Raw genomic sequence first — 12,894 nt, forward strand, 5'->3', positions numbered from 1 at the left:
CATATGTCGTATCGTAACCTGTTCAATTTTTTAACAATTTAATGGTCCATCACATTTCATGGAAGGTAACAATACTGGTGAGATGGTGGCCAGAAGTAAAATGTCATTTTCTCTTGGGAGAAAAAAAAAAAAAAAAAAAAAGGCGACTGTAACAATTGCAAATTTGCAACCATTAACTAGAGAATAAAATTCTCTTGAGCCGAGGGTCTATTGGAAACAGCTTGTCCACCTCACGAGGTAGGGTTAAGGTCTTCATAACACTCTACCTTTCCTAGATCCCATTTGTGAAATTACACTGGGTATGTTGTTGCAACCGGAGAATAAAAACTCTAATCATTAGTGAATCCAAGACAAATGCCAACAACTCGCTACTAAAACAAGCGGGGGATGTAGCTCAGATGGTAAAGCGCTCGCTTAGCATGCGAGAGGTACGGGGATCGATACCCCGCATCTCCACACTTGTTTTTTAGTTAAAGTTCTTATATTGAACTCGTTTCAAACCTTCATAGTCCCACATTGAATTTGCATTTATTATGACTATGTAATATAATCCTTTATATTTTAGTTAAAGTTTTTATATTGAACTTGTTTCAAAGCTTCATAGTCCCACGTTGAATTTGCATTTATTGTGACTATGTAATGTAATCCTTTATTTTTGATTATGCTGAATTACTATGTTTACATTATTTTCTGTCTGTTTGGTTTGTTGAATTAAAAAATTATGCATTGCATTATCAAGAATAGTAGTAATAAGGTGTATAAATATAAGAATAATATTGGTATTGTTAATGTCATTATTTAAAAATAGGAGAGGAAGAAACGATAACGGATGATCACTGGTTAAACTGGGTCATCCACGCCAATAAAATGCAATACAATTTACAGAAGCCTACATGTATTACATCAATTGTAATAACTGATGTCTAAACATTGGAACGAGGATGTATATCGAGTTAAATTAGATGCATAACTGATGGATTCCATTTAGATTGAAGCATCCGAGCATATAAAAACTGTGACATTAACAAAGGACTAACAAATCCGTAACATTCTGCTCGACCACTCTCCCACTCACGGCACATATGCTATATGTGTGATGTCGACAACCTGTCTAGACATGCACTACAGACAATCTACCTTATTTATAAATCTTGTATGCATTTCCTCTGGTGCTAACAAGAACCACAAGGTGGTAACTTACGGACAGCTTTCATGGTGACTAATAGCACAGAGGAAATCTGGAATCTGTACAAGAACTAGCATGTTCTCACACCCATTGACAAGCCTCTCACAGCAATTTTTACAGCAGCAACAACACCACGCTGCCTCATTCCCGGTTTCTCCTTAGTCTCGCTATTATCTTCACCCTCAACAGCAACAAAGTATGCAACCTATCGAGCCAAATGAGGACAGAATCAAAAACCGTTATGACAAGATTTAGCAAGTGAGTAGAAAATTTAGCCCAGCCTAAGTTAGCACAGAGTTCTGCAGTCTAGGCTGCGTTCGTCTAATCATATGTGCAGCAAATGACTTAGTTTTTTTGGTGACAGGTTACTCTTCCAGTAAATCGCCAATATACTCTTAGTGTCGACACTATTAATAGTTCTGTCTAGCAAAACAATCCAGCAGAAAATAACAAACTAAATAAAAATACATTTAAATGTTTGCTGGGAGGTCCATCGTTTCAATTTGCTAGATCTACCTGCTATCTCCCACCAACGTAGGTACTAGGTAACTCTGCCTGCCAAAGCTAAGGCTTAGGCAAATGGGAAGAAATCACCTAGTGCTTTCGCCTCTGCGGCAACTACTTGAATTTATTGGGACCTTCTTTAGCCAAGAAACTTGTTTATGCTTTGGATAGTATTCTTCTTATTCCCTCCATTCCATTCCATTTTATGCAACAAAAGAACAAAGATTAAGCAGCTAATTATCTGCTCGCACTGGAAATGAGTTTTATAGGACATGTTTAATTACGTAAAGTTCATAACAGGAACCGAAGAATATCACAAGGAATTTGAAGTCTCTGTCTGACAATAGAACTAGAGAAATCACATCTCAAGAAAAATCTCCATTCAGATATGTTGGGTCCATCCCTTATTTTAGGGAAGAAAACACTTCCCTTGTTTTGAGGAAGAAAACACTTCCCTTGTTTTAGGAAGAAACATCTTCCTTGTATTTGGCAAATTGTCAAGTGCTTGCTTGAGTCACCAATGACATCAATAGGTTCATCTCACACCTATAAATAAGGCTTTCTCATTTGCTAAATACACCAAATTGAAGAAGACAACACATCCCAAAGAGAGAAAAATCTAAGAGAAATACTCTTAGTGAAAGGCCTAAGTAAGAGAAGGTCTTTGAGAGAATTTTGTGTAGTAAAATTCTTCGAGTGTCATTAGATTGGGGTTGTGAGGTTGAGTGTTGTAAACACTTGTAATATTTCTTCTTTAATAAGATCTGGCCGACGCGTGGACGTAGCTCTCGCATTGAGGGTGAACCACTATAAATCTGTTGTGTTATTTATTCTTCGCTTACGTCACGGCGTAAGTAGGTTCTGTCTAAGGATTGGTATTTAAGTGGTCAACCGTGACCCTCCCAATCTTTCCCGAATCTGCCACAAAAGTCGGATTTGGGATTTTAAATCCTAACAAGGCGGTATCGGAAAGCGACGAGTTGTGTTGTGATTTAGAAACGATGGGAGGCGAGAAGATGGTACCGACGCACGGCGTCGGTAAATTCGATGTACTGATTTTGCATTCTGGAGAATGCAAATTGAAGATTATTTATATGACGACGTAAAACTTCGCGAACCTGCAGTCCAAAACCGGAGGAGGAGATGGAAACAGTTGGGATCTCGACGGACAAGTTAGAGTCGGTCGAATTTGTATTTACAAAGAACGTTGCTCACAACGTGGCAAAGGGAAAAGACCACCGCGGATATGATGAAGGTATTGTCGATATGTATGAGAAACCTTCGGCAAATAATAAGGTATTTCTCGTGAAGAAACTATTTCATCTAAAGATGATGGAAAATGCTCATTCTTTGCACGTAAATGAATTCAATACCGTATCAGTAAATCAATTGTCATCGGTAAAAATTGATTTTGATGATGAAGGTTGCAAGTTCTACATTTTGTTGGCATCCCTACCAAATAGGCGAGCCAAATGAGAGCGGCGGTTAGTAATTACGTCGATAAGAATAAACTAAAGTTCAACGATGTTGGGATCGTATCCTTGCGAGGAGGTGCGCGGGACGGATACGAGAGGCATCGACGAGTTCTGCTTTTAATGTTGAAAACGAAGCGAGAAATTTTGACGAAACTACAACCGAAATAGGGGCGGTCGAGTCAAGGAATGGCGGGGTCAATCCGGACCGGGACGAACACATGAGTGTTGGGCCCAGAAAAACCGGTGTCACTTGAGAAAAGCTGCCGAGGCGCCAAGAAGGAGGACAGCAAGGGGGCCGGAATCAACGCCGGCGACGGAAGACATTGGCGATGCGTTGTTCTTGCTGGTTAATGACTTAGATAGACTCTTGGGTGCTTGACTCGGGAGCGTCTTTCATACCACCCCACATCGCTGATATAATGACAAACTACGTGGTCGGAATCTCGGCAAAGTTTATTTAGCATGGAGAGCCGTAGACGTTGTTGGCACGGGGAGACATTAATTTGAAGATGTCAAATGGATCCTCGTGGAAGATTACAAAAAAGTTAGACATGTTCCAAAGGGGCGGTGCGAAACACGATCTCGGTAGGTCGGCTTGATGATGAGGATATGATCTCGATTTTGGTAATGGGTCTTGGAAGGTGGCGAAAGGTGCTATGGTAGTTGGCCGAGGGAAAGAAGATTGGCACTCTCTACATGACGACTAGGCAAGTCGTGATCTTGTTCTTTGTGGTTGACAACACGAAGACGGTTGTGGCATTGTCGAGCTGGGACATATCGACGGGAAGGGGATGAAGTCACAGTGACAAATGGCTTAATTCGGAGGCCAAGACGGTGGACCTTCGTACGTGTGAGAGCCGCGTTCTCGGAAAACAAAAACGAGTGCTTCTCTCAAATGCGAGCGGGGAGTTGAAGGTCGAAAAGGCTGGAATTGGTGCACACGGACGTGTGGGGACCTACCACTCGCTCTTCGAGAGATCACGCTACTACGCGACCTTGATTGATGATTCAACTCCGTAAGGTGTGGGTTTATTTTATGAAAAATAAATCCGATGTGTTTAGTGTATTCAAAAGATGGAAAGCCGTGGTCGAGAATGAAACAAACCTCGAAGTTAAAGAAGTGTTTGAGGTCCGACAACGGCGGAGAATACATTGATGGTGATTTCAAACGGTATTGTGCCGATAATGGAATCGAGATGATGAAGACTATTCTGGAACGCATGACAAAATGGAGTAGCCGAAAGAATGAACCGAACGTTGAACGAGCGTGCTCGGAGTACGAGAATACACTCGGGGCCGCCAAGACATTACGGGCGGATGCGGTCAATACCGCGGCCTTAATTAACCGAGGACCGTCGGTTCCCGCGGATTTCGGAATTCCGGAAAAGTGCGGAGTGGCAAGAAGGTAATCTTTCATTTCGAAAGTGTTCGGTACCGCTTATCATATGTTCATAATGATGATACGGCTAGAAGCAAGCTTGATCCAAAATCAAAGAAGTGTTACTTTATTGGCTATGGTGACACCGAGCTTGGTTATCGATTTTGGGATGAACAAAATCGGAAGATCATCCGAAGCAGGAATGTTGTCTTGATGAAGAGGTGCGTACAAAGACAAGTTGCAAAAAATTCGAGAATGTCGGGACAAGGAATCGGAAATAGTCGATTTGAGGACTTTCCGACACCCGAGCCGGCCGAATGCATGTAGAGGCGAGCAGGAACAAATAATCCCAGAAGGTGCGGTAAATGTCGATTCTCAAAACAAATCGTACGCCAATCACGAGAATGCGTATCATCGTCGGTCGTGGAAGCCGATTCATGGGTACCTCCATCTCTCAACCGCTACTCCCACCACCGATAGGGGTGAGCGGAATGTTATGAAGAAACTTGTCTGAAGTCGATGAATCGACTAAGTGGGGCCCCAGCGATGAAAGATGAGATGGACTCACTGTCGGCCGCAAATCATACATGAATTAGCCGAATTGCCCAAAGGATAAGAGCATTGCAAAACAAATGGGTTTATCGGATAAAGGAAGAACCCACGATGGAAGAAGGCATTATAAAGCAAGGCTGGTTGCAAAGGGATTTCAACGGAAAAGAGGGCATCAAACGCTCACAAGAATATGTGAGGAAAGTTATCAAAAAGTTCAACATGCGTGATGCCGGGCGGTCGGCACTCTGTCTTGGGCGGAGACTCGGTTGTCGGATCGGTCGTCGGCAATGCGAGGATGAGAAGAAGCGGATGGACAAGATACCGGACATTGCACGTACGGTAGGGTTGTCGGCCGATTTATGAGCAATCGGAGAACAAACACCTGTTGGGAGAGTCGTGAAGTGGATATTCGAATATCTGAAAGGTAGCTCGAGTTGACTCGTATTTCCGAAAATCGAGAAACGGGAGTGCAGGTTATGTTAATGCGACAACGGTGGTGATGTTGACAAAGCCGGCGTGTTCGACTTAGGTTAACACGAAGTATGAAACTAGGAAAGAGCTGTCGCGTCGATAAAGTGTGAAGACAAATTAAAATTAGTCTTCAGTGGGAGATTTGTTGTCCATCCCTTATTTTAGGGAAGAAAACACTTCCCTTGTTTTGAGGGAAGAAAACAACTTTGTTTGTTTTTAAGAAGAAAACATCTTCCTTGTATTTGGCAAATTAATCAAGTGCTTGCTTGAGTCACCAATGACATCAATAGGTTCGTCTCACACCTATAAATAGGGAAGCTTTCTCATTTTGCTAAATACACCAAATTGAAGAAGACAACACGTCCCAAAGAGAGAGAAAAATCTAAGAGAAATACTCTTAGTGAAAGGCCTAAGTAAGAGAAGGTCTTTGAGAGAATTTTGTGTAGTAAAATTCTTGAGTGTCATTGGGATTGGGGTTGTGAGGTTGAGTGTTGTAAACACTTGTAATATTTCTTCTTTAATAAGATCTGCTTGTACAACGTGGACGTAGCTCTCACATGAGGTGAACCACTATAAATCTGTGTGTGTTATTTATTCTTCGCTTACGTCACGGCGTAAGTAGGTTCGGGGTCATCAGACGAGATTGGTATTTAAGTGGTAAATTTGTACCTCGATCTTTCAGGATGCTTACAAAAGTCGGATTTGGGATTTTAAATCCTAACAAGATAGGCATATGAAGATTTTGATCATATGACAAGATATGTAGCGAATTGTATTAACTAATAGTATTACCTTTCCTGAAGCATTCCGGACAGGTGAAATGTAAAGCCAAAATGAGGTTCCGTCTTTTCTGAAAGAAAATATGTAGCCACAAGAGACTGAGTCTAGAGAAGTAAGAACATTATGTATCTAAATAACTCGCAAGGACAGAAACCGACCTGTAATTTAACATACGTAGGGTACATGGTTGTTCATTTTGGATGCTTTCTTTTATCTGCAAAGAGAGACAATTAAATTGGATTGAGATCATGTGGCATCAAAATTGAGCGAATAAGAGTTAATTACAAGAGAAAATTACCTGAAATTGTGAGCTTGAATCTGTGTCCGTCGCGCTTAAAGATCTACAGTTATAGCCCAACACTTCATCTCTGGAAAAGCCTATTAAAGATGGGAACGAAAGAATCATTCCAGTTAGTAACTTTCAGTTAAACAAGGATGAAAACCTCCTGTTTAAACAAACAAAATTTCAATTATAAATTAACTACATCTCTGATACTCCCTCCATCCCAGGTTATGTGACACTTTTTCCTTTTTAGTCGGTCCCTAAAAAGAATGACACCTTTCTATATTTAGTACAATTTAACTTTAAAATACCTATTTTACCCTTAATAAGATGATTTATAGCCTTCACATAAATTGGGACGGAGGGAGTACCTGTTAATTTTAGGAAGGTGTCACTTGCAAACACAATCGGCATGTCAGGTAAGTTAGCATCGGTTCTGCAAGTTACAAAGAGACAATACCAGAAAGTGTCAAGAACGATCTAGAACCGGATCATATCAACTGTAAAAATGAAAAAGCACAAAAAACTCACAATACAAAGCTTTGTTTGATTCTACCAAGAGACATATTTAAGGATGCTCCGAGCAGACCCGTCCTAGGTGGAGAGCGTCTCTTCCCGTGAACCAGTCTGCCTGTTGATTCACCGTCGTGTACCAGAACAGTCAGTATGTTGTTAACAGAAGTAGTCGCTTTTCTCTTCTCTAGATCACTTGCATCACAAGGCCCCTCGACATCTACTCCTGTGACACACAAGTTTTGTGGAAAACAAATCAACCAATTGCACAGCAAGCAACGAGATTAGGATGAATTGACATAAGGATCTATGGAAAAAGAAACATAATTCAACAATCTTTGTGCTACTTGCACTCTATGTTGTCGAATATGATAATTTCTAATCTTGTTTAACACTGTATGAATTCACATCCATCATAATATTCACATTTCTCTGAGGCTCATCTTGTGGATATGTTGGCCTTTGAGGCCCAAACATCCACTCCAATACAAAATCCCAAATTTTCACAACCATTTTGTAGATTTTTTTCTTTCAGTCTGTTAGGTATCTTCTTATCTCATAACACTCTTGTGAGACCTCTCCTATTCTAATCCTATGTGTTGCATCTTCATAGATCATGCTATTCTTCTAAAAGATTGAGTTTACATATCTGAATTCCTTACATTTAGGGACCACAATCTCGTTTAATCTCATTTGAAATTCATTCTCCTTGGAAGGCTAAACTTTCCGTGCATATATTATGGTTTCTTTCTTGAAAACAAAAGTTAAGCTTCAAAAGAAATGAAGTAAATAAGCCAAGTCCGGATAAGCCTACGTTTTAGTATTCCAATAACTAAGAAAATATCCCAGAGTTATGTGAGCTTATCAAGCCTATTATTATAGAGCGTATAGCAATTCTGCCAGTGCAGTACGAATTGCGTGGTTAGCACAGTATGAGTTGCCTGTATGAAAAGACAAACTTTGTTCTGTATATCTATAGTGGTGAAGGGAGGGAAGCAGAGGAAACTTTACATATATCTATAGGAGCATATGTTCTGTATAGTGGCACAATCATATCTATCACTTATCTAGATATAGTTCAACAAAAATGTACCTGTGAAATCCAAGCCCGAACCCAAAGCAAGAGACAGTGCCCGTTCCACGCTCATGGAGTAAACTTCCCTTCTAAAACACCTAAGCACGGACTCTCGACAGCCAGCTCCATCTTGGCATAAATTTAGTCTTGATGGCTTTGGCCTCCTCAAGATAGGGACTTGAACTCCCAAAAAATGAATCACCCTCCCGTCCTTCTCGTCGAAAAGCGGACACATATGGAACAACATCCAAAATGGCGTCCCATCTTTCCTATAATTCAACAAACTGATCTGTATATCCCTCTCCTCACGAATCGCCTCGCGAACCTCTAAAACCGATCGTCGATTAGTTTTAGGACCCTGAAATATCCTCCCATTACTCCCAATCACCTCATACTTTGAATATCCAAACATTTCCAAGAACCCGCGCGAAGCATACACAATGGGGTTGCCAGAAATATAAGGATCAGTAATAGTGAAATTATCAGGCAATTCATCAAGTGATTCTTGGAACCCTGCTGAGTAACAATCAAATGATTGTCCAATACTAATACCCCTTTGTGACTCCATACTATTTGCAAAGGCTGAGCTAGAGTATTGGTTACGGGTTCGACAAAACTCAGTAGCTTTGGCCGGAATTCTGTATGCAGCCGCTTATTCTAATCAAGAACTCATAACTCAAAATTCTGGATCCGCCTCTGACTGATTCTACTAGTTCTGCCTCAAAAGACTATTATATTTCTCAGTAAAGATTAACCCTTTATCCAATGAGGCACTTTCAGCAATATGTCCTGCAATTGTTTAATCTTCAGTTTCAATCAATTGTAACAAAAAGAAGAAAGAAACATGAAGAACACTTTAAAAGAGAACATGCAACTCAAGAAAGCACACAGATACTTTGATTAGACCTAAAATTGATAAATGACTTATCCTCTGTGTTCCAATTTAAACTCTTACATGATAGGACATACGCACCTCACTTTAACATAGTGCCAAAATTGTGGTTGAGTCTCACCATAAATATCAAGATATTTTCATGTGCTTATAAGCATGTTTGACTAAACTTTCAAAATTTACTTATTTTGAATTTGAGAGTAGCGGTTTGTGTTTAACTAACCAAACTGAAAAATACTTTTATCAATATTAAAGAAGTAAGTTATGCTCGACCAAAGTTTTAAAAGTGCTTCTAAAGATTAATTATGTTTTCACCTTCCAAAAATAACTTCTATTACTACTCAAAAAACACTTATTTTTTCATGAAAGCTAAGTCAAACACCTTTTTAACTCTATAAAAATAAACGCTTTCCAATAAATATTTATAAATATCTAGTTATGAACCCAACTAGCATTATAAATTAATTTGAAATAACTCTAAGAACCATAAACTGATCAGACTCTGCTTATACTATGGTTGTAGAATAAAAGAAACAAATAACGATTTAAACATTTAGGTGAGTCAGTTCGATACTGTACGGCAATTCAAGAAAATAAATACTCTATACGTTTCAATTTATGTGAATCTTTTCGAAATATGAAGATCAAACTTTATAACTTTGATCCTAATTTTAGTATAGATTTTTCCAAGTTTATAAAAACAAAATATATATATATTTAGAAGTCATCATAATTTATAATTCAAATAATTTAGAAAAAATATAAGAAAAACGTGATCAAAAAATCACACTTCTCAAATAATAATAGGTTCACGTAAATTAAAACAGAATGAGCAGTATTAAGTGGTGATCATAATTAGACTAATTAGTAGCTTACATATTTTGTTTAGAGTGAGCACTTGGGGAAACAGAAAATGGAAAATATAAAAATATCTGAAAAGAAGCTATGTTTTGAATGGACAAGAACAGAGATATGCCCATCAATCGTTTTTTGGCACATGAAACATTATTATGTTAAGAAAAAGATGGATAGGGAAAGGGAGAAAACAATCTTTTCTTGAAAATTGAAACTCACAACTTTGTTTTGATTTTGTAGATGAGTTGCATCAATCATTATTACTATATAGTATTTTTTTAAGGAATTCAATTTGTGGTTTAAAAAGAAACACGAGGGAGTTCTCTTTAATTATTGAATTTTCTGATATTTTTTCTTCCGTATAACCAAAATATCCTAGAAGTGTTGGCAAAAAATATCTTCTAAAAGAAAAATGGTTTCTTATTTGTTTCCTTTCTACTTAGCTGCTCGGCAGGGGATATGAATTTTAAGTTTTAGAATAGTGATATTAGGTTTTAGTAATCGGGTTCTGAATTTAATTTGTGTAAACATAAATAATTTTTAAATATGAATATAAAATTTAAACCAAAATTATTGGGTTTCGCTGAACACCGTTAATAAATGAAGCTTCTAGCTCACTAGGCGGAGTGTAATTTCAGGAGGATGAGTTCACCTTAGATTTTTTTCTTTTTTAAAAAAAAAGATGCAAAAGTGTATTTTGTAGGGTTGATCGCCTGGCCTTGGGAATTAAATCACGACAACAACAGGTGTTAAACAATCTAGTTTGTGTGTATTCGGCCAATTAATATTAAATATATTTTAAGAATTATATACATAATATACCAAGTTTAGTCGCGTGATCATGTGTTCACCTGATCCATATTTTACACACAGATTCGCCCTTGGCTCCGTCCATGCGAGGGGGTATGGTGGGTTGAATGAGATCCCTTCATATTTAATCAGAGGTCTCCGGTACGAACTTTGAGAACTGAAAAAAAAAAATGGTTGGAGAACTTTTTTCATTAAGCGCTACATAACACAAATAAGAAGTATAAATTACAGAAAAAGGATATCACAACGAGTGACTAATTGAGGCAGAGGCAAAAAATTTGACGCATTGAGCAGATTTGTTATTTCTGACTTATTAAAATGTCTTGAACTCTTGACTGATATGCAAAACTAAGTTATACCCAATACACAACATAAGTTTTACCAACAAATTTTCTTAAGCGGAGGTAATTATCTAAAAGAATTTTTAAGTGAGGTCAACCGTTCAAGACTTCCTCTCATGAAGATTATTCTTGCAAATCATCCAAATTTAAATTATTCAGATTAATGATATCTGACATATAAATATATGGAAAAGAAGGATAGGGATCCCGATCTACAAAAACAAGTAACGAGCACCTGCAAGGCACATCGGTTTAGTTAATTTAACTTACGAAGAATTAGTTACATGTTCAGATGAGTTGATTCTTTTAACCTTTCATCATTATCATATTTTTGTTATTAATGTAATGTTTTAAAATGCTTCTAATGTTTTATAATTATTCAATCTTAAATTAGCTGGAGATGACTATACGATTCTTACTGATTATATTCTCCTGTTAAATTTAAATCAGCCAATATTTTATCTAATGTTTGAAGTTTATTATATAATTATTATTATTAAATTAGTGATGACACTTATAAGTATAGAATATAAGACAAGTTCACATTATATGTAAAATATATGTTAGTTAATCATAATTAAGTGATTAAATTATGTAAAAAGAATGAATGATATATATTACTTAGTACACGGGGCGAAGCCACATTTGAGCTATGGGTTCAGTAGAATATAATAACTTTGCCTCAAACACTATATCTGTAGTTAAAATATCATTAAATACGTATAAATAATTCATTCAGAACCCAGTAAATAAAAGAAATTATGATCGAGAACCATAAATTAAAAATTATGACTCTGCTTCTATTACTTATCTAGTAATTAATCATATTTACCTGATTAAACTACATAAAAGACTGATATGTCCTACGTATTCATTCTTGGTGCGAGTAGGATCACACTGAGTATGTTGTTGTTGTTATAGTGAGAGAACAAAAAAGCAAAAAATATATTGCCCTTATTAGGGGCAAAGCTAGCATTAAAAAGTAGGAGTTCCATAGAACTCAATAATTTAAATTTATTGCTAAATCGCCTCTGGTCCTTATCTTTCAAAGTTATGTTTTTTGTTTTAAAATAAAAACTATAAAGTAAATATACCTGACACAAGTATATAGAGAGAGGCTAATTTATTACACAACTTTGAACTGATGTACAAATGTACTGAATTGACTTCTTATTTATAGAGAAAAGAAAATTTGTTGCGGGATTTTTTTCGAGCAACTGTGAAATGCTGCCAATTTCTGGCTGATTCTGTACGAGAAAGGCTATGGCAAGAAATTTAGAAGCTTCTTGCTTGAGCTACTAGCAAGCTTTCCGCATGATTGTAAGCTTATCCAAAATATTGTGTATTTAAATAGACATTGACAATTTGATGTATTTATCACATTTTCAGGATAAATATAAAGGAGCCTAATACAACTGCTGCTACTTTGTAACTTTCCGTTAGATATTATTTCAGTTATGCGGCTATAATATAATGCTAGTATATGGTTGTTGACATTAGGCTAAATTTGGAAAATGAAATGACGTGGTGACAGCAATGCCTCGATGTAGCAGTACCATGTATGTGTCTTCAAAAACAAACTTGGGTTTTGAAGTTCCATATAAGTGAACTGTACTTGGTATGGAGTTTAATAACCTAGTTCACTTTTACTTGTTATTTTTATTTTTTTGAGAGACAAATTGTATGGTCTTTGATTAATATATTAAGATGTCATATTAATATGAGAAGAATTACAAGTTTGAATTACAAGTTTTAATATTTTTTTGTATAATTATCGAA

General features: G+C 37.2%; 1 protein-coding gene and 1 non-coding gene across 4 annotated transcripts; one reads left to right on the forward strand and one right to left on the reverse strand.

The window, feature by feature from the left end:
* Nucleotides 1-383: 383 nt before the first annotated feature.
* Nucleotides 384-456, forward strand: TRNAA-AGC (transfer RNA alanine (anticodon AGC)). The gene has a single exon. It is a non-coding gene; the product is annotated as a tRNA-Ala (tRNA).
* A 492-nt stretch (nucleotides 457-948) lies between these two features.
* Nucleotides 949-10,182, reverse strand: LOC132032644 (protein TWIN LOV 1-like). Of its 3 annotated transcripts, none has more exons than XM_059422304.1 (8): nucleotides 9,986-10,182; nucleotides 8,236-9,006; nucleotides 7,161-7,368; nucleotides 7,001-7,065; nucleotides 6,645-6,724; nucleotides 6,505-6,560; nucleotides 6,359-6,416; nucleotides 949-1,391 (listed from the first exon to the last, which is right to left on the reverse strand). In XM_059422304.1, exons 2-8 carry the CDS (start codon nucleotides 8,783-8,785, stop codon nucleotides 1,257-1,259), a joined length of 1,152 nt encoding a protein of 383 aa, XP_059278287.1. In that variant the 5' UTR covers nucleotides 8,786-9,006; nucleotides 9,986-10,182; the 3' UTR covers nucleotides 949-1,256. The 3 variants fall into 3 exon arrangements, with proteins under 3 accessions (XP_059278287.1, XP_059278288.1, XP_059278286.1); XM_059422305.1 differs by lacking the exon at nucleotides 9,986-10,182 and adding an exon at nucleotides 9,191-9,317; XM_059422303.1 differs by lacking the exon at nucleotides 9,986-10,182 and having other exon boundaries at nucleotides 8,236-9,166.
* Between the last annotated feature and the right edge of the window lie 2,712 nt (nucleotides 10,183-12,894).

The sequence above is a fragment of the Lycium ferocissimum genome, chromosome 10 (assembly GCF_029784015.1).
Source record: "Lycium ferocissimum isolate CSIRO_LF1 chromosome 10, AGI_CSIRO_Lferr_CH_V1, whole genome shotgun sequence".
Taxonomy (NCBI): Eukaryota; Viridiplantae; Streptophyta; class Magnoliopsida; order Solanales; family Solanaceae; genus Lycium; species Lycium ferocissimum.